Below are 24,491 nucleotides of genomic sequence, written 5' to 3'. Positions count from 1 at the left end.
TCATGGGAACTCTGTGCAGACTTGGCACCAGAGGTTTCCAACCTTTCCCATGTGAGGCAGTTGGTTTAGCTCCACTAGGCTTCCTCTGCCTGTCTCTTCCTCCTTTCTTCCCGACCCTTCTCTCTGCTTGCCTACATACCTTGTTTGCCTGGCCTACTGAATCTTCGTCCATCAACAACCCTGGCTGGTAGGTAGGACTGTGCCTGTCTGATCCTAGCCTGGAGTGTCCTGATTTTGGCTGCTTGATGGCCTGTGATTCTTGAGCTTTCCTTCTGTCAAGACAGGTGTGTTTGGGGCTTCATTCCAGGGACTGATTCAGGTTCATGGCACCGGGGATCAGTGTGTGGTCCCTTTCCCAGTGTACAAAGCAGTCATATTCCGGGCTTGGTTTAAATGGTTATTTTTTAATTTGGTGGATCAATTGAGGAGCCCCTAAGGGTCAGGGAAGGCTGGCTGCCTTTGCTTGAGGTTTCTGTGACTGCTTCGGCCAGAGACGTGATGTCACTGAGTGGGGTGGACATTGGCTGAGGACCAAGAGAAAGTTCTCTTTGAGGTCCTTGGCGGATGGGGTTTTTGCTTGGTGCTTTGGGGTCTGATTGCTGGGAGGAAACCTTTCTGCTGGGGAGATTGACTAATGGTCTGCAGTTATTTTTTGCTTTCCATTACCTCAGCCACAATAAAAATTTTTTTAGTGAATCTCAATTTTCTTTGGTGCTTGCATAAATAGCACTCCTATTGGGTGATTTCAGATCACCCAAATATGTTTTGGTATCCCAGAGCCATCTGTTTAACAGGTTGCTCTGAAATAGACTCACTCACCCTTCTTATTTTCATTGAACACTGAAGACTTTATTCAATCTTAGCTGCAATTTTTCAGGTCACTGTGGTCATACCAGCTCCCCAGTTTTGTAACCTGTTATAAGGGCTTCAAGGAGCACAGTAAAAAGTAAATAAATCTCTGTATAGAAAAGCTATTTCATTCTGAAGTACAGCTTGCTTGCTTTTAACCTCTACCAGAGAGTTTTCATGGTAGATTCAGGTGTGTACAAGGAATGCTGAATTAAGAGAAATGACCTAAAATATGAAAAGTACGAAAAATACGAATTAAGAGAAATGACCTTTAAAATACTAAAGTATTTCAGGCTGCATTTGGGCTAAAATGATGGCCTGGATTTTAAAACTTTTGCTGCTCTCTGTTAAAAATTGTAAGCATTCTTTTATAGGATCTAGATTCGGAATTGTCTTATACTGCTGTTTCAGTTTTAACTTTTTAGATACTGGTTTAGATACTGATTCTAAGCTACCTTGGACAAAGTTTTGTTTTGAAAGGCAGCCTATAAACTCTATAAATAAATGAAAAACAACTTTAAAGTAATCCAAGGCCTTTCTGGTTATATATATGCCTCCTAACCATTCCTCCTCATTTTCTTTCCTCCCTCATGGTTTGTTTTATTAGTTCATAGTATTTTGTGTGGGGACATTGTTTTATCATTTTTGTACAGCTTCTAGTTAACAGTCACATAATAAATAATAGTTATACCGTTAAATGCCAGAGGGATTGTTAATGCAGCAGGGAAGCACCCTCTAGTGGACAGAAAGCGGAATACTTTTTAACGTTATTATTCTGGCAGAAATAGAATAGGAAATTTTCTCCTGACGTGCATGACAGAAGTTACTTTGTAGAGAGGCCAGTTTCTGGAATTCTGCAGTTTGTCTCAACAAATTATGACGTACACCCGCTGTCGTTTTAAAACTGCCACGTGTTCAGGGAAGGTACTGGTGACCAGTGGCTATTTGCCTGATTTTTCTGGGCAAATAGTACCAGGACATTTCGTGCTCCCGCTATTTCAAGCTTGTTTGACACTTTCAGGATGTGCAATCTGGAACAGTCCAAGGGTGGCTGAGCAATTTTAAAGGTGTGTCAGTCGCTGCCAGAATTTCAAGGTGGACTGCTCTTGTCGTTTGCTGCTCTCCTCTCAGCAGCCCCTCACCTGTATATTCAGTCTGTATTTTCTGCCAGCCCAATATTCAGTGGCTGTAAGTGATTTACCGGCCAACGAGAAGCTCTCCTCTGCTTGCTACCACGTCCCATAAGTCTCTGATAAAGCTGAGCTACATAGCTTTCCATCTGCCGCCTTGAACATGCATATTTCAATTATTCCAAGCTGAAAAAGTAAGTATTAGCTGCCTTAACGTCATCTGGAAAACTTCCAATTTGCTACGTGACCTTTGGGGCCTATTTTGAGCACAGGAGAGCTTCGCCTTCTGTCCCAACTCCCATCCTAGTTTTTCTACTGCCCGAGACTTACCTTGATTCATGGAACGTGACATTGGCCTTCTCCATCCTGAACAATCTCTTGCTAAATGGAAATTCCCTCTCCATTGCATCGGACTTAAGCTTCCTTTTTCTTTAGGTAAGAAGGGCCCAGAGGCTTTTCCCTTGGGAATCTCACTGAGGAACAACACACCCCTGGTTTGCTTGAGGCAGACGGACACCTGTACTGTATTCTTTTCCATAAATATGCCCCTCTTCTTCTCATTATGGGCATAAATCCAAAAGACTGGTTCTGGCCAGTCTAGTGCAAGTGGCTGCCTGGGGTCCCTGAGTTGGAGGCCGCCTCCCACCACCACCACCGAGATAAAAAGTGACACAGTATTGCTAAGCTATGAATAGCAAAGCGCCTGGCGTGGGGATGAATCAGCACTTGGCTCACTAGCCAGCTACCTGACGGAGGAGAGCCCTCCTGCCAATTTATTGCATGTCTTGTGGGCATCCATTTTAATATTTTGCTTAGTGCCTCGTGAAGCCAGGAGACATCACTGTAGATGCTTTGTTAGGGGCGACCGTGTGCGTGTTTGCTCTCACAGTGCTATGGAATTGATGATAATTCCTGTCAGAGGAGGATGGTTACGTAACCCGTCAGCGTCGCTGCCAGCAGCAATACGGGGATGTGCTTTCATAAGCGGAGGTCAGGCCTCTTGTCTCCGATGGCATCAAGCAAGCTTAAAGCTTAAAATCTTAGGGAGCATCTCCTAGTCTATAAATCCTGCCCCACCTTCCAAATTAAGATCTCCTAATTAAGCCGACCTCCAAGTACTAGTGGTTTGTCTTTTTAACCAGAAACAGGGCTTCTAGCAGTGTGTCTCTAGAATAAGGAATTCATAGAATCGTAGAGTTGGAAGGGACCCCCTGGGCCATCTAGTCCAACCCCCTGCAGTGCAGGAATCTCAACTGAAGCATCCCTGACAGATGGCCATCCAACCTCTGCTTAAAAACTTCCAAGGAAGGGGAGTCCACAGCTTCTCAAGGAGGTCTGTTCTACTTTCAAACAGCTCTTACTATCAGAAAGTTCTTCCTTCCTCTCCTTGTAAGTTTTGAGGTGTCACCCCTTTCTTCCTCCCACACTGGCAAGCGAAGCTGCATTTGTTTAGATGGTGGTTCTAGAGGAGGCATAGGCAAACTCAGCCCTTCAGATGTTTTGAGACTACAATTCCCATCATCCCTGACCACTGGTCCTGTTAGCTAGGGATGATGGGAGTTGTGGTCCCGAAACATCTGGAGGGCCGAGTTTGCCTATGCCCGTTCTAGAGAATGGATAATGTGTCTGATTTTCTGTTAGTGAAATTGGTGGTTCCTGTATTTTGCTGTGGTAATTTGGACTGCTGTTGCATGGTTTGATCATTGGGGGTTTAGTATTCCTGTGTTAGTATAGTTAAAGCTGTGGTGATGTATGGAAGTGAGAGCTGGACCATAAAGAACGCTGATCGCCAGAGAATTGATGCTTTTGAATTATGATGCTGGAGGAGACTCTTGAGAGTCCCATGGACTGCAAGAAGATCAAACGTATCCATTCTGAAGGAAATCAGCCCTGAGTGCTCACTGGAAGGACAGGTCGTGAAGCTGAGGCTCCAGTACTTTGGCCACCTCATGAGAAGAGAAGACACCCTGGAAAAGACCCTGATGTTGGGAAAGTTTGAGGGCACAAGGAGAAGGGGATGGCAGAGGACGAGATGGTTGGACAGTGTTCTCGAAGCTATCAGCATGAGTTTGACCAAACTGCGGGAGGCATTGAAAGACAGGAGTACCTGGCGTGCTCTGGTCCATGGGGTCACAAAGAGTTGGAGACGACTAAACGACTAAACAACAACAACATTCCTGTGTTAAATGGGAGGGGTTGTAGCTCAGTGGCAAGAGCATCTGCTTTGCATTTCCAATATCTCCAGCTGGAGCTGGGAAAGGCTTCTGCCTGGAACCCTGGGGAGCAACTTCAAACCGGCCTGAGATCTTTTGATGAAGGGTGGTATATAAATCAAATAAATAAGTCAGTCGGTCAGCATGGATTATGATGAGCTAGCTGAACCCGATGGTCTGATTCCGAATAATGCAGCTTCCTAATGTTCCTGTGTTTTACTGCTCTAAAAATGAGCTTACATTTACGTAAGCAGCTGTGCTTTATGCTCCTATAAAAGGAAAGCTCAGCTGGTTAGACTATGGTGCTGATCATGCCAGGGCTGCAGGTTTGATCCCCGCATGAGACAGCTGCATATCCCTGCATTGCAGGGGGTTGAACTAGATGATCTTCAGGGTCCCCTCCCCACCCAACTCGCTGATTCTATGTTCTGTTAACTCCGTTTCTTGGCTATATGCATGTTTTGCATTGCAGAAGCAGAAGCTACTGGTTGTGATGTCAAAGTAGCTGGGGTGGCGTCAGGCAGGGACAATGCTTGAAAGGTATGTATTGGAACAATAGGCTTTGGAGACTGTAGAGCCTATAAGTGGAAGACACGGGAATATTAGCCTGTTTTGAAAACGCTCCCTTGGGAGCAGTGCGTGTGTGAAGCATATCAGGCAAATGGTTTATTACGGACGAGGCTGGCCTGACTGTGATTGTGCGAGCAAAGGTTGACTGTCAAAATACCTCCCTGCCACTTGGGCCTTTTTCGTGAAAGAAACGAATGCTTTTCTTAGAAGGGGGAAATTTCCGAGGAGCGTTTTAACAGCCGTTAAATATTCTGAAGATGTACCAGCAGAGGAGACGCAGGCAATCACCTTAAGGACTCATCAGAATGGCGTGAAAGGGCTTGAAGGAGAAAAGAGCTCTATCTTAAACATGGGGAAAGAGCTTTCTAATTAAGAGCAATCCACCAGTGGAATATTCTGCCTGGCAAGATAATCCTTCATAGGAAACGTGGATGAAGAGGATGGACAGACACTTGTGGAGAGATGTTTAAGGGGTGGTGGGAATAAAATGGCGTTCCTGGTTCTGATTTATTTATAAATGAGGGCTTCGAAATTTGGAATAGGACGGGGGCTTTGTTCTACCTGTCAGAATGCTCCTGAATCCCACTTGCTGGAAACGGCAGGAGCAGAGAGTGATGTTGCGATCCAGTCCTGATTCCAGGCTTCCTATAGGCCCCTGGTCATCCACTGAGACAACAGGATGCTGCGCTAGACGGGCCATTGGCCCATTGATTCATCTGGGTTCTCTCTCCATTCCTATGGGGACTGATGCAAATTCTGGAGCGAGGATTTGCATCAAGATAATACTTCATTACAAAGGGAGCGCTTGTTCCGTACTTCTTAAGTTCAATTGCAGACCAAAAATAACTTTTGTTATTTTTAGTATCAGCTAAGGAGAGAAGAGGAGAGAGAGGCAAACGTTGCTCATTCCGCTGAGGAGGTATGGTGCCTCTGTCTTGTTGAGCTGGGGGGCAGGCGCAGTTGCAAAGTGAGATGCAAAGCAAGCTTGCCTCTCTCCTGTCCCTTCTGCGATCTTATGAGTTCAGTCTAGGATGGCGATGGATCCAGTTCTTGCGCATGCTATTCCCACCATCTCCCACCAGATTCAGTTCAGGTTTGTGATCGGCGCAGCCTCTCCGTGCTTTGCGTGGCGTTTTGCCCGAGGTCCAGTAGAATATGCACCGCGTGCCAAATCTCCTGTGTTTTTTCCTCAGTTATCAATCGGGCCATTGTGGCAAATGTGGGTTTTGTGAGCTGTGAGAACTTAGGGACACAAAAGGACTTGCTCTTTGCAAGGAACATTGGCTGCCCTGTGCCCAGAAAGGAAGGGTAATTAAAGTTAATGACCCAAGGTAACCTCTTGGCGATGGTGCCAGTGGCAGCCACTAGCACTGCTGCAGACAGGGGTCAATAATTCCTATCCTCCTCTTTTTAAAATCCCTTTCTAAAACAGATGCGTTGTTGCTGTCAGGTGGAAAGCTGCCCAGATGTCTTTGAATTAATATGTTAATATTTTATTTCAATAAGTAGTTTTGGCATGGAATCATTCGGGTCGGCTTAAGCACCTACCCCGACAAAGCAGCCATTTCGCCCCAAATGTCTTTAGGGAACACTTTTCACACCAACCTGTCTGCTAAGACAGAAGGCTCTGAGGCCTGCCATCACCCTACGTGAACCGAGAAGAGAGACCAGGAAACACCCAGCACTTTCTCTCCCGTGTCTGCACGTTGCTTGAGAAGATCAGTTGTGGGAGGCAGGTGTTCTGTTGCCCTCCAGTGTTTTAGACTACAATTCCCATCAGCCCCAGCCAGCAGCTGGTCTAAATGCTATATTCTGTGCCAGCTGCATTTCAGTTGCCAAAAGATGCTAACTTAAAAAAAAAAAATTAAAAAATGGAGCAGGATTTATTTTTCTTTACATTGCAGGGCGTTGGACTAGGTGACCCTCGAGATCCCTTCCGACTCTACAACATAGCTGTCAACGTTTCCCATTTTTTAAGGGAAATTCCCTTATTCTGAATAGGATTCCTCTTATTCTTCTCTGACCTCTTTCACCTGTTTTGCGGTAGTTGGGAGGCTCTTAACCTGTGACCTGGGCAGCCCTTATGTAGCGTTTTCCATTCTCTAGCAGTAGGGGAAAAAGCAGCAGTGCTCTGGCTGGAGAAAGCATAAAGACACTGGGGAGCAGCTTGCGGTAGAAATTCCCTTGGCACAATAGCTCCTCCAGCCGCCATCACGATATCCCTACTCCTCTTCCTCCTGAGGTCCACCGGGTTTATCTGTGGTTGTGATTCCGCTCCATCGCTCTTTCCAAAGTGGTTTCCTTCTCTGATAGGTGTAAAGCTGAGCCACACTTAGGATAAAGGTTTGGGAACTGGAGGAAATGTGCGAGCAGGTGCCAAGTAACCATTGACTAATTCGCCCACCACTTCTGGATAGCTGAAGAAGTGTGCATGCACACGAAAGCTCATACCTAGAACTAACTCAGTTGGTCTTTAAGGTGCTACTGGAAGGAATTTTTTTATTTTGTTTTGACCATGGCAGACCAACACGGCTACCTATCTGTTTCTGGATAGCTGATATTTTACAGGGCCAAGTGCAGCCCTTCGTGCTTCTGTATCTGCCCCTTGGATGTCTCCCCTGGCTATACTTTACTCCAACCCTACTTTGTACCCCAATTGTTTTCACCTATAACTCTGATAATGCTTCCTGCTTGTCTGGTTGGAAGATAGAAAGGTGTGTGTGTATGTCTGTAAAGAAAAGACCCTACAGCAAATATAAAATTTGCATTTGTTGCTCCATCCACTTTTGCTTCTAGCTATGCCCACATGCAGCATCTGGACCTCCAGTGGCTGCCTAGAAAGGAATGTGGCCCTTGGGCTACAAAAGGTCCCCACCTCCCCACTTGCTCACCTTTCTCCTCTCAGAGTCCTTTCTTTCCACACCGCTTAGGAAGTATAGGAAGGGGATAAATGTTTGGATGTCTTGGAAGAGCGTGTAGGCAGAACTGGCCCAGGTGCTACCACTTGCCAACCTATAATGTTATGACTGAGATGAACTCCCTCCATTCACTAAAGTATAGACTTAACTCAGAAATTGCAACTTCTCTTTGCTCTTTGTGAAGGAACGTAAGAGGTCAGGACATCTCTAAGGGCCTCTGTGCACTTACCCTGCTTGAATCCTAGGTGTGTAAGAGGTTCACTTGAGTGTCCATCAATCCTTTCTTTTTTATCTGATTGGACAGCATTGTTTACTCCCACCTCTCTTTGGTCCGTTAGAGCTACTCAGTGCCTCTCTTAGCACAAAACCAGATCCTTCTCATATAGATAGTGTCAAAGCCTACATGCTTCTAAAACCTCCAAATGGTTAGGGACACAGCCCACCAGGAACGTCTTGACCAAGCCCCATTAGAATACAGCTAGCTTTTTACATTAAGTGTTTGCCACCAGCTTCCTAATGGATAAGTTATCATATTCCGAAGGAAGTGATACTCAGGCAAGTTTTCCTTGGAGTCGACCCGTTGAAATTAAGGAACATGACTAAATTAGGTCCATTAATTTCAGCAGGCCTCCACTGATTTAAACTTGGTTGAGTGCCACCCTGAAATTTGGAAAGTGTTTATAGATGTTGCAAGCAAACATTCTAACGATGATCTCATGCTTCAATCTGTTTTGTTCACAAACTAATGCCTTTTTCCCCTGAAATTTTGATTAGAAACAGTATATTTGTTTGGCGGCTGGGACGGGACTCAGGACCTGGCTGACTTCTGGGCCTACAGCGTGAAGGAGAACCAGTGGGCGTGTATATCAAGGGATACTGAAAAAGAGGCAAGTTTCAAGCATTTTCTTATGAGTGCACCATGTGACCAGAGCCTGGTGTTTGCCAAGGCAACACAATTCTTAAAAACACCCTGATTGTAGCTCAGCCTTGAGCCAGCAGTGATGTTGGAAACTTAACATTCCCATCCCCTCCGTGCTTGTTCTAAGAGAATATGAAGTCATGACCCTTTTTGGATTTCAAATGCATTTCATAATAGTTGATGGAAAAGTTTGGCCGTTCCATTGCCGAGAAATAAACAAGATGCTTTGGCAGAACAGAATGATAAAAAATTTTTAATGAAGAGTTTGGAGCTGATGGGAGACATCAGTACCGAAAGCTACTACTGGATGTCTCCAAATATACATGCAGAAGAAGCACTTAACTAAATGAAACTTTGGGAAGAGACGAGTATCTGGAAGTTGGATGGTTTTTAAATGGGTTTTACTTGAGTAAAACTTGGAAGACTTTTCTCTTCTCCCCTCCCCTCTCCCAGGGACTGAACTGGTGCAGCAGAATGGCTAAGAGAGAGTGAGGAGTGAATCAGGGAGTCCTTGGCTTAACTCTCCTCCAGGCAGTCCAAAGGTAGCCTTGGACAACTCTCTCAGCCTCGGGCTTCTCTATCGGGGGTACAATACTGATCTGCCTTCCAGGATGGTTGCAGAAATGGCACAAAAAAAATGTAGGCAGAATATGTTGGACACTTGAAAGCAGCATGTAAATGCTAAGGATTAGTTCCTAACCAAGCTTCCACTAGTGGGAGCATCTCAGGAGCAGAGTTCTGCTCATGGGATGTATCTATCAGTGGAAGGCATAGGCGAAGACTTTGATCAATTTCCCCTTGTCCTTATACCCCTGGAGGGTCGGGCCACAGTGTTAGAAACTCAGATATATAAGCTAGGTGCCAAATGACTCCTTAAACCAAGTTTGCAGTCTCCAAAACAGAATGTCTTGTTGCCATTTTGGGGCAAGATGACTCCAAAGTCTTATTTTTCAGGCAATGGACTGACTGATCTGGCTAGTTCAGATGACAACCTTGAGCTAGGTTGAGAGCTTTGAGAACCTAAAGAAGAAAAGTCACTTGACCCAGGGACAGTCCACATGTCCATCGACCTATTTCACCCTCTTTTTCTTAACGGTGACTGCTCCTGCTCAGGCTGCACAGAAAAAGCGTTTTGCTTCTAGAAATTCATTCCGATTGTGCAGATAAAATACAACTGATGGGGCAGTAGCATGTGAAAACAGTGCAGATCGAATGATCCTCAGATGGTGGAGATGTCAGGCACAATCCTGTCACCCTTGCATCCTCACTTGGTCACAAATGGCTGATAGCTAGGTGCAAAATGCACCTGGCGCCTGGCTAATTTCGAACACTGTTGGGCAGCCCTCTTGCGTGCCACCTACTCCCTTGTATGCTCTGCTGGATCCCCATTCCTTCTGCAAATGGAAGGAGGCCTCCTGATCTTAGAGGGTTAGTTAAGGAGGAGATCTAAGTGTATGCTGTGTGTGTTAAATCTGCTGCGTAAGCCAGTATTTTACTATTTTGAAGGAGGGAATGGTGTAGCTCTCTTCTTGCAGATGAGGAGCAAACTCCCTACTAAGAGCAGCCGGTGTGCTTCTGGGCCAGGAAACTCACGCTTCTGGACTGTGACAAAAATCTCGAGGCCAACTGCAAAGGTCACGGTTGGAACGGGATAAATAAGCTCAACAAGGGAGATGCTTCCAATGTTCCTGCGAGAGGAAGGGCAGCTTGTTCATAAACAAGCCACTAAAAGGAACAATCTGTTGTACTGAGTTGTTGAGAATATCAAATGGATTCTAAGAAAAAAAATGTTTTGCTTTTGAATTATAACATGTTTATTCAAATCCTGAACCTCAACGCTGGTATTGCATGTGAGGCTTCGGCTGCAATCTTGTTCAGTTATTTGTGGGGTAGACTCCAGTGAGCTTAGTTAGACTTACTTCTCAGTAGGAACAGGCTATTAATTGCCACTTTAAAGGCTGTGAATGGGGATTTTCTTTGGCAGGCAACTACATGTTACCAGAAAGCTTTAGAATAAGTTATTCTCTTGGTGTCTCCAGATTTGTAACGCCCTTAGTGAGAATACAGTGGTGCCTCGCAAGATGAAAAGAATCCGTTCCGCGATTCTCTTCGTCTAGCGGTTTTTTCGTCTTGCGAAGCAAGCCCATTGACGGCTTAGCGGCTTAGCGCTATTAGCGGCTTAGCGGCTTAGCGGATCAGCTGATAAGCAGCTTAGTGGCTTAGAAAAAGGGGGGGGGGAAGTCGGAAAAACTCGCAAGACATTTTCATCTTGCGAAGCAAGCCCATAGGGAAATTCATTTTGCGAAGCGCCTCCAAAACGGAAAACCCTTTCGTCTAGCGGGTTTTCCGTCTTGCGAGGCGTTCGTCTTGCGGGGCACCACTGTATGTTGAAACCCTTGCTCTGCATCACCTTGATCTTGGCTTCTTGTGCCAGCTTGCCTGCGGGATCAAAGCATGGGGCTGGGAAGAAGAGAAGAAGGTACATTTGACCAGAGTTTAGATGGCCTGACTTGGGTTATGTGCCCATTACTGTAAAGAAACAACTGAGGCCAATTTGTAGCTAATGCTCATGCAAGCTTGTTTCCCTATATTCGGTTAAGATCTTGCAAGATTTGCGGCAGCCTGAGTTGGTGGCCTGGGCTGTTCTGTGGACAGGGTTGGAGAGAGCATGCATATTTGTATAGGAAACGAGGATGGTCTTCCTAAGACAGCATGTCAACTAAGTTGGCAGATACCTATGCCTCTCAAACTATGCGATGTCCCAGAGCTGGGAGGAGCTAACAGGGTGTGGCAGCATGAGGAAGGAGCAAGCATCGTAATTATTGGGGACTTTTGAGATCCCAGGAGGGGGTGGGATTCCATCCTTCTGATAGGCTTCACATACAATGAAACATGAACAGCGAAATGACACGTGCACCTTAAAAGAACTGACACTGGGACCAGAAACCTGAAAACCCAGAGCACGGAAGAACATTTTCCACTTCTTTATGGTTAATATCCACCACCGTGAGATGGCTGTGCATGGCTATAGATGCAAAGCAGGCGGTAGTGTAAAGCGCTTTAAACAAAGGGACCAAAGGAAGTTCAGGGACAACAGTCAGTCCATCCTATTTTACCAAACAGGTGAGAGAACTTGGGGTAGAACAGGGCTTATATTGCAAGCCTGTTGAGTCCGCATGATCAGCCATGAAATTTAGCGGATCAGCCATGAAATTTAGCGGATGACTTCAGGCCAAGTCTCTTGACGGAGGACTTGTTCACGTGCATCTCCCTTAATGCCTTAGGAAACACTTTCAGCTGCCCTTTGAACTGACACCAAGGTGTTGTCGGGTGATGTGAAACCTTTCAGCTGCATCTTCCTAGTATATGCAGGTGATCGGGCAAGGTTGGGACCAAATGGAGAAGGAGTGTGTTTGAATGGTGGTGTGCCTATAGCCTTCAGTTTGGTAGTGGCTCCGTTATAAACTTGCCTAATTTTTTGCTCTCAAAAAAATAAGCCAAGATTGCCAAGGGAGTCAGTCCATTGTAACAGAACAGCTGAGAAAGAAGCCATGGGGACCCATTGCTGAATCCTACCGTGATCTATTTTGCATTTCTTCGCTTTTGTCAGAGCTGACTGAAGTGGGCCGAGGGGTGTGGTACCATCCTCTTGGGATTGCGCCACTTCAAAACACCATTGAAGAAGAACTTAATTTTTGAATGCTCACCCCAGAAAACATAACGCTTGGAAGAAGCCTTGGCTTAGAACCCTTTTCTCCCAACCATCTTGAGATGAGCTTAATCTTTCCTCATTGCAGCTGTTTGGTGTCCCTAAGGTCTTGTTTGAACATTTGGGTCTTTGGTTCTGCGTTTATCCTGCCCTGAGGATAGAAAAGTGAGAGCATGGCTGCTGGAATGTTGGAGGAGGATAAAAATTGTTGTCTGGTGACGGCTTACGATGCAGAAGCACATGTTTGTTTTTGCAAGGACACGGCAAAGGTTGATGTCATAGTATCCTGCTGGTAATGTCTCTCATGCAATAGAATCCTCTTGGAGACTTCTCGGTGGAGAAGTCTCCAAAGGAGCTTGCTAGTCCTAAAGCTAGCTGGAATCCAGACATTGTGTAACAAGGTGATCCAGCGTAAAGAGGTCACGGTATAGTTCACAGTTTTTTAACCTTGGGTCCAGATATTGTTGGATTCCAACCACTCATCAACTCCAGCCAGGTGAGACAGTGGTCACGGATAATGGGAGTTGTAGTCCAACAATACCTGGGAACCCAAGGTTGAAGAAAGCTGCTATAGCCAAATGTATGAAAGTAAAGCTTCTACACCTATGCACAATTATTATGTAAGCTTTCCAAGAGGAGGAGATGGGTTTGCTAGTCAAAAATAAGATTACAGACTGAAATGGCAGCATTGTAATCATGTGTGATTTTTATAAAGGGACTTGGGCCAGGTTTACATATTATATTAAATGCAGTGCCAAAAAGTCAGCAACTGTATGTTTCATTCTTCCCTCCCTCTCTGTAGCATCTAGGGTGACTTACCCACATATCTTGATGTTGAATGTCACCCAGGAAATTTAATGCAGCACAGCAGCTTGGACTCTTCAAATAGGTGCAGGGAATAAAATCACCACCCTGAGTTTAATTCTAAAAATGAGGCAACGCCAGCCGAAAGCCTGAGAAATATTTCAGATTTCTTGGCGGCAGCATCAGTTTAGGAAGTTGGGCAATCTGTCAATCAAGTTACGCTTGTCATCTCTTGGAACTATGGGACACATCTTTTGTGGTTATTCCTCAGCTGCAATTCATGGTGATGTTCCTAGAACGATTTGCTCCTTTTGGCTGTCATGCGATTTTTCATGCCATGTTGGTGGTCTGTCTGAGAAATAGTGGAAGGACTTCCTTTTTGCATTGATAGGCATAAAACCTCAAAACAGCCCTAGGACAAACTGTGCTGAGAGCACTTGGAGCATGAAGCAGTGGCCCCGCTTTGGGTTTGAGTTGTCTGGTCCCAGTGCTCTTCCCTTGCTAAATCATAAATTGTATTTTGTTTGTTTGTAGTAAATGAAACACCAATAAAAAGCATTTAAAAAATAAATAAATCATAAATTGTTCATTAGCATTTAATAGAAGCAGCACAAGAAACAAATAAGTTTAACTGTTTTGTGCGTTGGGTTTTATCTCTTGTCCTGTTTTAGTAGGAGTCGCTGTGCCATTAATATTTTGTGGACTGGGTCCCCCACGGAATAATCAGAGGAGGTGGAAATGACTGACAAACTAATAAACAACTAGCTGTGCAAATAGTTGGACTTTACAATACATTTGTTGCTTGCCATAAGTGGTAACAGCCTTTTTTTATCACTGCATTTTGATTGCATGTCAGAATTCTATGTGGGGGCGGGGGGAAGGGAACACAGCACAGACTTGTTTCTTGGGTCTTCTGACTACTTGGTCTGCCAAAGGAGCTTAAGGGGACGGACTTTAAAGATGCTGATCTCAAAGATAGTCTTGCTTCAGAAGGAATGGAAATAAATATTTTAAGCAGAGTCGAATACTTCTGGAACGCAGAACAAAACGGAAGCAGTAAATAAAAACTTTCAGAACCAGTTCATGGTTAGGGCTTAAATTTTAATTAAAAGAGGGAGTTGAGGGGGTTATTTCTTACTTTGTTGTTGTTTAGTTGTGTCCGACTCTTAGTGACCCCCTGGACCAGAGCACGCCAGGCACTCCTGTCTTCCACTGCCTCCCGCAGTTTGGTCAAACTCATGCTGGTAGCTTCGAGAACACTGTCCAACCATCTCATCCTCTGTCGTCCCCTTCTCCTTGTGCCCTCCATCTTTCCCAACATCAGGGTCTTTTCCAGGGAGTCTTTTCTTCTCATGAGCTGACCAAAGTATTGGAGCCTCAGCTTCAGGATCTGTCCTTCCAGTTAGCGCTCAGGGCTGATTTCCTTCAGAATGGAGAGGTTTGATCTTCTTGCAGTCCAGGGGACTCTCAAGAGTCTCCTCCAGCACCATAATTCAAAAGCATCAATTCTTCGGCGATCAGCCTTCTTTATGGTCCAGCTCTCACTTCCATACATCACTACTGAGAAAACCATAGCTTTAACTATACGGACCTCTGTCGGCAAGGTATACTTTAATTTCTCTGTCTATGATTTGGTTTCTACCCATAAACCGGTGGCCTTTTAGATTTTGCTGAAGAATTAAGAATACAGTATAAAGTGCAATAACGTTAAATAAATACAAATGAGACAATATCGTAGAGTAACATTGTGATAGTCTGTCTGAAACTACTTATTTTTAAACATTATGGATGAGATCCAAATACATCAGAGAAGACCCATTGTCATGTCCATTGATGTAAGAGGGTCTGCTCTGACTATGGCTAACATCAGATTGGTCCCAAGGGGTAATTTAAATTCTTCAAAATCCAATTTTGCACTATGTTTGTGTTCGCTCTATGTTTTCTTTCTGTGAGAGCTACATTCTAAAATGAGGAGGGGATATGAATAAAGAACAGCAATCATTCTCCAAAGAATTGAATTCTGAGATTTCAGAGCTGTCGCCTGCACATGGACCGTTCTGTGTTCTGCTGCACCTTTTAAGCTTGTTCCGGACAGAATTGTTATCTGTAAATAAGACCAGCATAACACAATATACTTGCCCCCTATGAAGAAAGCATGCATTCTGCCATTTGACAACTGCCTGTTTTTTGCCGCCTGTTCTTTTATTTGGAGTTGGCTGCAGGTCCCAGGCATGTCTCCACACAGCAAAGCAAACATTTGTCTGCGCTTATTTTACACCACAATGTCCCCAGGTGCCGCTCTTGTGGACTTGAGAAGAATCCTCCTGAATCGGATGAAACCACCTATGCAGTTGACCATAAACAGTCCATTGTTTTCAATGCTGCACGTAAACCGATCCCTGTCTAAATTGGCACTGCTTTGCTTTAATTTTATTTCATTTCAAAATAGAAACTGTCACGAAGAACTCAAATGAATGTCGGACAGCAAAATGATTTGCAGTGTGTCGTCACAGACTTTAAATGGCGTTGAAAAATGTTACGTTTGGATGTAGCACTAAAACGTAGTTGGCATCTGGAGAACAAGCCTCGCCTGTGCGCTTCCTAGTGACTGAAGTTAATTTGAGTTGGGGACTTTCCTAGTATACTAGCTCTCTGTCCTACATTTTCAGAGGGGGGTGGGGAGAGTCCCGAATAGCACTGGAGATAGAGAAATGCCTTGTTATGGTCACTCCCATTTTCTCCATTTCCCCTTCACTCCTTTGTATCCGGCAGTTCTCAAGTGTTCTGAGCGGAGCCAAAGTATTTGTAGTCGAATGCAGTCTCTGTTCCAGACTTCCTGTTCCTTTCTTGTGAAAAGCGCTACCAAGATCTCTCAGCAGCCCGGGCATGTAGCATCCTGCAGCATGTTACGAGATCAGCGTTCTTAAGAGCCTTTCCTCCTCAACTCCTTCGCAGGCAAAGCTCCTAGAAGACCAAACATTTCGTTTGAAAGCTTGATTTCAAAATCGAGAAGGCCAATATTCTGCCTCCCAAAGTTCAGTTCCTTTCTTATTCATGCAAGTGGTTCAGAGGGTTATGTGTTGTGAAGTCCGCAGGGACATGAATTCAAGCTTTCCCTTCTAGAAGCAGGGCTAAAGTCTATCATAAACACACGCCACACCATTTACTACATTTACTTTCTTCTTAAATAGGCGAAGGTAAACAAGGCATTTTGGCATGCTAGGAACTGCCTTGCTTTTGATCTTGTTCTTCCGTGTTTTGAATTATAACTGGAGAAAGGACCTTTGGTCACAGCAAAACCCACTTGTTTGCATTGGCAGGGACTTGTTCATAGAACAGCCTGGACCAAAATATTGTGCTTGGGCACAGGATACGTGACTCTTGAAAACGTGGTACGTCCACTCGCTCATGCATTTGGGGATTTTGGTTTCAAATCAGGGAGTTAACTAGAAACCGTCCATATTGCTATTCTCAGTCAGATTGAGATTGTCTAGAATGGTGTCCTTAGTTGCTTGTTCTCTTTTAGCTCATGCTATATGAAATTTCAAAGCTCCTTTTTCTGACTAAGATTTTAGCTCACTCATTCTTTCAGCCTCAAGCCTAAAAGAAGTATATTGCTGTAGTTATGAATAGATGTTTCTAGGGCTAGGCCTGCCAAAACATTCCCATGGGAAGGCTTTGGAGTGATTCCCAGGAAGGAATGAAGAATCAATTGGATTTTGCAAGGAAAGGTCAGCAGGGTGTTCTATGTTACGTTCTTCCATCAACCTAGTGCACTTCCATGGAAGGGGAAAAGTTGCGTTGGAATTGGCTTCTACTCTTGGCTTTTGTGGAAAGGCAATCCTAACATTTCATAAGTAGCTATGCATTGCGTTAACTTGGCTGCCTTGGAGCAAAGGCTTGGCTGTTTCTTGTAGAATTTCCTTTCTGGGGGAGGTTTTCCAGGCTCGTTCTGATGAGGCTTTTAGAAGATGAGTGAAAGCGTTAAAATTCCACACGCTCTGCTTGCATTGGGACCGATGTCACCCCAGTTCTCACAAAGTAACATGCAAGGTGATAAACCAATGTGTGGTCTGTACTCATAAAAGACTGTCCATGGAGGCTTGCGTTATCAACTGCCTTGAAAAAGAAATACATCATTGCATATAGGAGGCTTGGCACATCCAGATTTTAATTCATCATCACCATCATTTTATGTAATCCCTTCCAACTCTACAATTCTATGATTTTACAACAAAATCAGTCATAAACAATAAATAAAACACATCAAAAAGTCAAGAATATTGAACAAGTTCAGCATCAACTGTAATATGTAAAAGTAAAGATACAAAAAATTAATATCAACAGCAGCAAGAAAAACCCATAAGCAATACCCCAGCCCAAGAGTCAGCTTTTGTAGCTGGAGTCAATCAGGGCCCCAGCTTCCCAGGCTAGGTGTGAAAAGTCATCACTTCACATTGAAAACTGGACTGTCAGAGTGAATGTTGTTATATGAGAGGAGCATTCAAACAAGTGAATGGCTCCCCCCCCCCCCCCGTGTGAGTTGGTGCAGTCTAGACCCTGGTTGATCACCTTATAGCTTGGTTGTGAGAAGGGTCATAGAGAAGTTGGGCTGCTGAGTTACTAGATTACTTTTGTTAAGTTGCCATGCTTGTTGGATTTTAAAGGTTTTCATAGCTGTAAAGAGGATATTGAAAAACCAGAGAAGGGCAACAGAAATGAAGAGGGCCGTGGAGGCAGATTTCATGTGAAGGTTGAAGGAGTTGAGACTGTTTAGCCTGGAGAAAATTAAGAGGCAATATTACAGCCATCCAGATGTTTGAGGGGCACACTCGTAGATGATGGCTCAAATCAGTTCATTTTGCTCTAAAGCAGGGTTTCCCTGCTGTTTTGGGACTACAATTTCTTCATCCCTGACCACTGGCCCCGCTAGCTAAGGATAATGGGAGTTGTAGTCCAAAAACAGCTGGCCCTGTGTAAGGAAGCTTCATGCAGCCGTATACCCTGCAAAATTCAGACTCTTCCCTCTTACGACGGTCAATAAAATGGCCAGTTGTTTTCAGAGTGGTGGGAAAGCAGGTTGGATTTTCTGACGAGGCTCAAACACCAACTTCGCCATATTGCTCACTGGATGACCAAATTCCTTTCGACCTAGCTCACATCTCAGGGTGGTTGTTGTGGTTTTCTTTCTTTTCTTTTTTTAAAGTACCATGCACACTGCCGTAAGCTACTTGGACAAAAGGTGTGATAGAGCTGCTTGGGTTGAAGTAGGCTTTTAAAATTTAACTGTGAGCTACAAAGGTCGGCATGCTTCCTGTAAAATTTGGTATCGATACTGAGGGCAAGTGTGTCTAAGGAGAACGTCATCTTACGGATTTGTCTTCCTGCTCCTAGTGAACCTTCCCATGTTCCGTATCCGGTTTTAGTGACTCAGGAGCTTAAAGGTACCCCTCACCATTAGGTCCAGTCGTGACCGACTCTGGGGTTGTGCGCTCATCTCGCTTTATTGGCCGAGGGAGCCGGCATACAGCTTCTGGGTCATGTGGCCAGCATGACTAACCAGAGTAGTGCACAGAAACGCCGTTTACCTTCCCGCCGGAGCGATACCTATTTATCTACTTGCACTTTTGACGTGCTTTCGAACTGCTAGGTTGGCAGGAGCAGGGACCGAGCAACGGGAGCTCACCTCGTCGCGGGGGTTCGAACCGCCGACCTGCTGATCGGCAAGTCCTAGGATCTGTGGTTTAACCCACAGCGCCACCCGCGTCCCAGACTCAGGAGCTTACGTCTTGTCAAAGGCCACTGTCCCCAAAGCAGTTTTATTCTTGTAAATTTTGGCTGAGTGCCACAGCTCTTAAATTCCTTGCATAACTTGACTTACTGGTATCCACTCTTGCATGGTGTAACAAGGAGCAACTCAGGGGAGTTCTTCACTCTAAATAAAATGGTGGAATACAGGTGGGCATAAAAGCATGAACATTTTCCTTGGGGAAGAAATGGTGGCATTCTGGAAATGCACAATGGAGCGCTTTCACCCCCAAAATTGCCACCAGGAGCTAATACGTGATAATTCTTATTTTTATTTTACATCACACTTCCTTCAGAGTTCTCCTTGTTTTCTCAGCTCCAGGAACCCTGTAATGTTAGTCAGACTGAGAAAAGTGAGTCTAGTCTAGTCCAGTCTAACCCAGTATTAGAAATTAAGTAGGTAAAATAAATATGGGGAAAGCAAAATGACACTTAGGGAAGGATCTGAAATATTTCTCTTGAAGCTTGAATTTGTTTTATTCTGGATTTGATGTTTAATTGCCTTGAGATTTCCCCCCTCTAAAATATAAAGCGCTCAGTGTTAGAAACAGATTTGAAAGCTAGGAGCGAAAAAATTGCTCAGAAACCGCACGAGCTAATGAAATTTCCTGTTGCAAAATGCGCGTAGAACAATGGGAGTTTCGAACACTGAAAGTGGTATAGAAATGAAATTAACAACAACAGCAGCAGTAGCAGCAGCAAATCTCATTGCTAGAAAGGCCCCTAGGCATTCCATTGTGGCAACCGTAACCCAGGTTTAAGGTTCCATCTGGCAAGTAGCTCATATCTGTGAGTTTCTAACACCCCTAGGCCATGTTGGCTGTGAGACGTGACTAGCTTTCTGTTTTCTCTCTGCTCTGTAGAATGGCCCGAGTGCCAGGTCCTGCCACAAGATGTGCATCGACATCCAGCGGAGGCAGATCTACACGCTGGGCCGTTACCTGGATTCCTCCGTGAGGAACAGCAAGTCTCTGAAAAGCGACTTCTATCGCTACGACATTGACACAAACACGTGGATGTTGCTCAGCGAGGACACTGCTGCGGACGGAGGCCCCAAGCTCGTGTTTGACCATCAGGTCTGAAGGTGTTACAAACCATGAAGGGTGGGGAGGCCCCTGCCCCAAGGGGATTACAGTCAGAAAGCCAACACAGACAGAGGATGGGAAGGAAACATAATTTCAGTTGGGGGTTTGTTGAAGTAGGTTGTTGGGACTGGGGGCTGAATGGAACAGAGGCTGTAGCTACTGTTCAGCAAGGCTGTTTTACTTAATTGGCCCCGTTAGAAGTTTGAATGGAGATTTGGTGTCTTCAGTACAGTGGTACCTCGGGTTAAGTACTTAATTCGTTCTGGAGGTCCGTTCTTAACCTGAAACTGTTCTTAACCTGAAGCACCACTTTAGCTAATAGGGCCTCCCGCTGCTGCTGTTCTCATTCTGAAGCAAAGTTCTTAACCCGAGGTACTATTTCTGGGTTAGTGGAGTCTGTAACCTGAAGCATATGTAACCTGAAGCGACTGTAACCCGAAGTACCACTGTATTCTGATTCTTAAAGGCTCTCTTCTCTGTTCACTGTGCTACGCTGTCTGCCCAGTTGTGGCTTTTTGAAGAAAAGAGAGCCTTGTGAATCCAGTTATTCCTGGGCCAACTTCAGAGCACCAAGTCAGCGGCCTCAACGAGCACTACTTGATATTTCTAAACCTTGGTTTTGACATTGCATTCATTATAGAAAAGTGTGCCGTTAAGCAGTTTTTAAGCATGCTGCCTCTCCTTGCAGATGTGCATGGATTCAGAGAAGCACATGATCTACACCTTTGGAGGAAGGATTTTGACGTGCAACGGGAGCGTGGACGACAGCCGAGCCAGTGAGCCACAATTCAGTGGCCTCTTCGCCTTCGACTGCCGGTGCCGGACGTGGAAACTCCTGCGAGAGGATTCCTGTAATGCTGGCCCTGAAGACATCCAGTCCAGAATAGGGCACTGCATGTTGTTCCATTCAGTAAGAACTAGCACTAAGCCCAGGCACTATTCCATCACCCCTTAGCCTCAGTTGCATTGCACTACTTGAAAACGAGTGCAAAGGCAGGGCTCACAGTTGATAAACCAACAGAGGGCCAAATTTTAATCTCCAGTATTGTGAACAAAGGGAATGCTGGCTTCCTTATTTCCAAATTGCTGTGGATCTGGTATGCTATTGTAATAGGAAATGAGAGGAAGTTTGAAAGGTTGCCTTTTCTTCTGAACAAGTGCCAGCTTTTGCTTGTTGAAAGGTATCTCTCTTTTTTCTTAACTCAAAAATACATTGAGCAGCTGGGGATAATGTTAGGATTTTAATTTCATCTACGGAATCTTTGAGTTAACATCAAGGTAGTGTAGCAATCCCTGCTACACACACTTTTGCCTGCGTAATCCTTTTGAGGTCCGTTCTGTAGTGTTTTGCTCCCTTTTCTAAGCTCCCAGAAAGCAGCTGCTAAGCCCTTCTTAACGTTCGGCCAGAATAGCAGGTTGGCCGTAACCTTACAAGTTAGTATAAATACATAACTTTAAAACTGGACCAGTTTGCTGTTTTAGCAGCTGAACATCTGGCAGGATTCTGTGAACAGCAGATTGTAATAGTGACATTTAAAGTTCTCATTTTTCTCCCCCTCTGCCTAAATTATGTTAGTCTATTGTTATCATATATGGTATGTATTATTAAAGTGTACCGCTTTGTAATAAATTCCTAAATTTAATCAACAAAGTAATAAATCAATTATACAGTTAAAGGGCAAAAATAACTTAACCACGGGGTCCATTTTTGAGTGGTTCCCACTAAGTTTCCAGAGAGGTTTGGCTTGAGAGCAGCTGAGGTGCGCTGCATTGGCATCTGAAGTGCAAGCTGTGTGCTCACAAGTTTCCTCCTGGTTAATCAAATGCCACCTTTTCTTTCCTTCAGAAAAATCGTTGCCTGTACGTGTTTGGTGGCCAGAGGTCGAAAACATACCTGAACGATTTCTTCAGTTATGATGTAGACAGCGATCACGTGGATATCATCTCGGATGGAACCAAGAAAGATTCAGGGATGGGTGAGCGGCTTCGCTACATATGTTTGAATTCCTGTCCGTGCTAGTGGTAGGAAGCTGGCCGTCGTATGATGCGGTACTTCAATGGCTCGTTTGCACAGCCAGAGATACCTAGCATTGTTTCAGAGGCAGTTTGGTGATACTCTCAGGGTTGCAACACAGAATTGGCAGCCCTCCCCCTATTCAATAGGACCTCATGTTGCTGTCTTAAGATACTTGTGGGGTCAGATCTTCCAATGTGTTCATCGCACAAAAGCAAATGACATGTTCAATACCTTATGCGAAGTCCCTTTGTAGGATCAGGACTGTGGTGTGTGGAGCCAATGGAAACTTCTCTACTGAGGGTAGCTTTGGTCTGGTGTGGATTTTTGCCGGAGTTGCAGAATGAGGAAAGGATTAACCCCCACCCCATGTGTTCCACATCCCTAATCCTTCTGAGCCCCCACTTCTTCCTCACGCCGTGGCAGTTTTTTGCATTTTTGAAACTGCACATATTAATGGCTGTCGTGCAATTGAAGATAATAATAATAATAATAATAATAATAATAATAATAATAATAATGATAATAATAATTATTTATTTAAACCCCGCCCATCTGGCTACTGTGGGCGGCTTCCAACAGAACACTAAAATACAATAACCTATTAAACATTAAGATGGTTGGACAGTGTTCTCGAAGCTACCAGCGTGAGTTTGACCAAACTGCGGGAGGCAGTGGAAAACAGGAGTGCCTGGCGTGCTCTAGGCCATGGGGTCACGAAGAGTCGGACACAACTAAACGACTAAACAACAACAACAAAATTAAACATTAAAAGCTTCCCTAAACAGGGCTGCTTTCAGATGTCTTCTAAAAGTTTGGTAGTTGTTTTTCTCTTTGGCATTTGGTGGGAGGGCACCACTACTGAAAAGGCTCTCTGCCTGGTTCCCTGTAACTTGGCTTCTCGCAATGAGGGAGCCGCCAGAAGGCCCTCGGCGCTGGACGGGCAGAACGAGAACACGTAGTCCAGCCTCCATTCCTAGAAAAGTAACAGTTTTCATCATCATAAATGGTGCAGTTGTTGATCCAGAGAGAGGGAAAGGGGGTGAAATGAGAATTATTCCAAAGTTGTATTTTGATAACTAGCTTTACCAAGCAGAGAATTATGCATATAACACTGCTGTCTTTCCCGAGCCCCTGTTAGATTACAAAGAGTTGTGCTGGTCTTTAGGTGGCAGATGCGTGAATGGTCTCTCACTGGACCATAGTGATGATTGTTGCTGAAATAAGGGGCAGAGGGCTGTCAGATTCCCAAAAGAAAAGTGTGACTTAGGGTGGGTGATGTCAGGTGGACAGCTTAACCCTTGAAGCCTGCCTTCCCTACCACACCACCAGGAATGAGTGTCATGGCCCCATCTCTTGAAATCGCACCTCCTTTTGGTACGACAGCATGTGGCTTCTTGTTTTTAGCAAACACCTGTGATGAGTTCACTTTCCGTTGAAAACAGACCCCGTCTTATGGCTAAGCACGTTCAGCCATGTTCTCCTGGCCAGATACATTAATTGCATGTTCCAGTTAGACAAAGGAGAACAACATAATTAGCCTCTGCCATGTTTTTAAAGAGAAAAAACTGTCCTGCTTACTTTGAATAGCAGACTTTGTTATCGAGTGACTCATTTAGAAATCATGAATGAGTAGAATGCCAGTTTTACCATCCTCATGTGTCTACGAAAGTAAATAAACAGCTCTGAACATTTCCCTTGTTTGTGAAGGGAAACATTAGAATTAGCCTCCCAACAAGGAAGAACAAAAGCCCATTATAGTCAAAACTGCAAATGCTGACGACAAGTTGCTTTCGTTAGAGGGGCTCGGTTTTCAGTGATTTTGAACATAAGCAGAGGTCCCTCTTCCCATCCTCTCCCCTAGATTGACACTCCTACATTAACCAGTTATCCTAATTATAACTCATAATTGTTGTCTGAGCACACACGCACGCGCACTTGCATGCACCTCCCCACACATGTATGTCTAGCAATGCTCGCTGTGTAAACATTCACAGATTTCTCAGTTTTTGAAACATTGCAACCAAGTACCTCCAATTTCCCAAGGGTTGCAGAGGGTTAGGGCACATAAAGAAGATACAAAAGCATGTCTGGCACATCAAAATTCCAGACTGGCTCCTTTGGCATCCAGACTTGTTTTCTTTTGTTTCCTTACTGTTCGTTTTATCTGTTGCTGTAACCTGCCCCAGTGTCCCGAGTTTCTAATTTTCATGGATAAGGCTTTTTGGTTTCACAACACCTTAACAGCTTTATAAATAAAATAAAAAATAAAGCTGCCATTTCACAACTGTGGCTGCTTTTCAAAAACAACATGATTTGTTTTGGTTCATAGTTGGGACTGGAACCTAGAATATTATCATGCAGCCAGCATTATCTATCAACTTTCTGTTGTTAAATGTACGATGAGTTCAATGCCCTGCAAATTGGCTGTATGATTATTGTGGGCACCTGCCCCAAACCCAGTTATTTAAG

At 44.6% G+C, this 24,491-nt stretch overlaps 1 protein-coding gene across 1 annotated transcript in view; it reads left to right on the top strand.

The window, feature by feature from the left end:
* Positions 1-24,491, top strand: part of MKLN1 (muskelin 1) — a gene marked incomplete at its 5' end in the record, with an annotated part of 97,697 nt that overhangs the window by 39,954 nt on the left and 33,252 nt on the right. The window contains 4 exons of the mRNA XM_081879420.1: positions 8,455-8,567; positions 19,784-19,996; positions 20,694-20,915; positions 21,852-21,981. Coding sequence (XP_081735546.1) covers positions 8,455-8,567; positions 19,784-19,996; positions 20,694-20,915; positions 21,852-21,981 — 678 coding nt within the window. The remainder of the gene's footprint in view (positions 1-8,454; positions 8,568-19,783; positions 19,997-20,693; positions 20,916-21,851; positions 21,982-24,491) is intronic.

The sequence above is a fragment of the Podarcis erhardii genome (genome assembly GCF_964252035.2).
Source record: "Podarcis erhardii genome assembly, chromosome: 10".
Lineage (NCBI taxonomy): Eukaryota > Metazoa > Chordata > Lepidosauria > Squamata > Lacertidae > Podarcis > Podarcis erhardii.
This window is presented reverse-complemented; position numbering and strand designations above follow the sequence as displayed.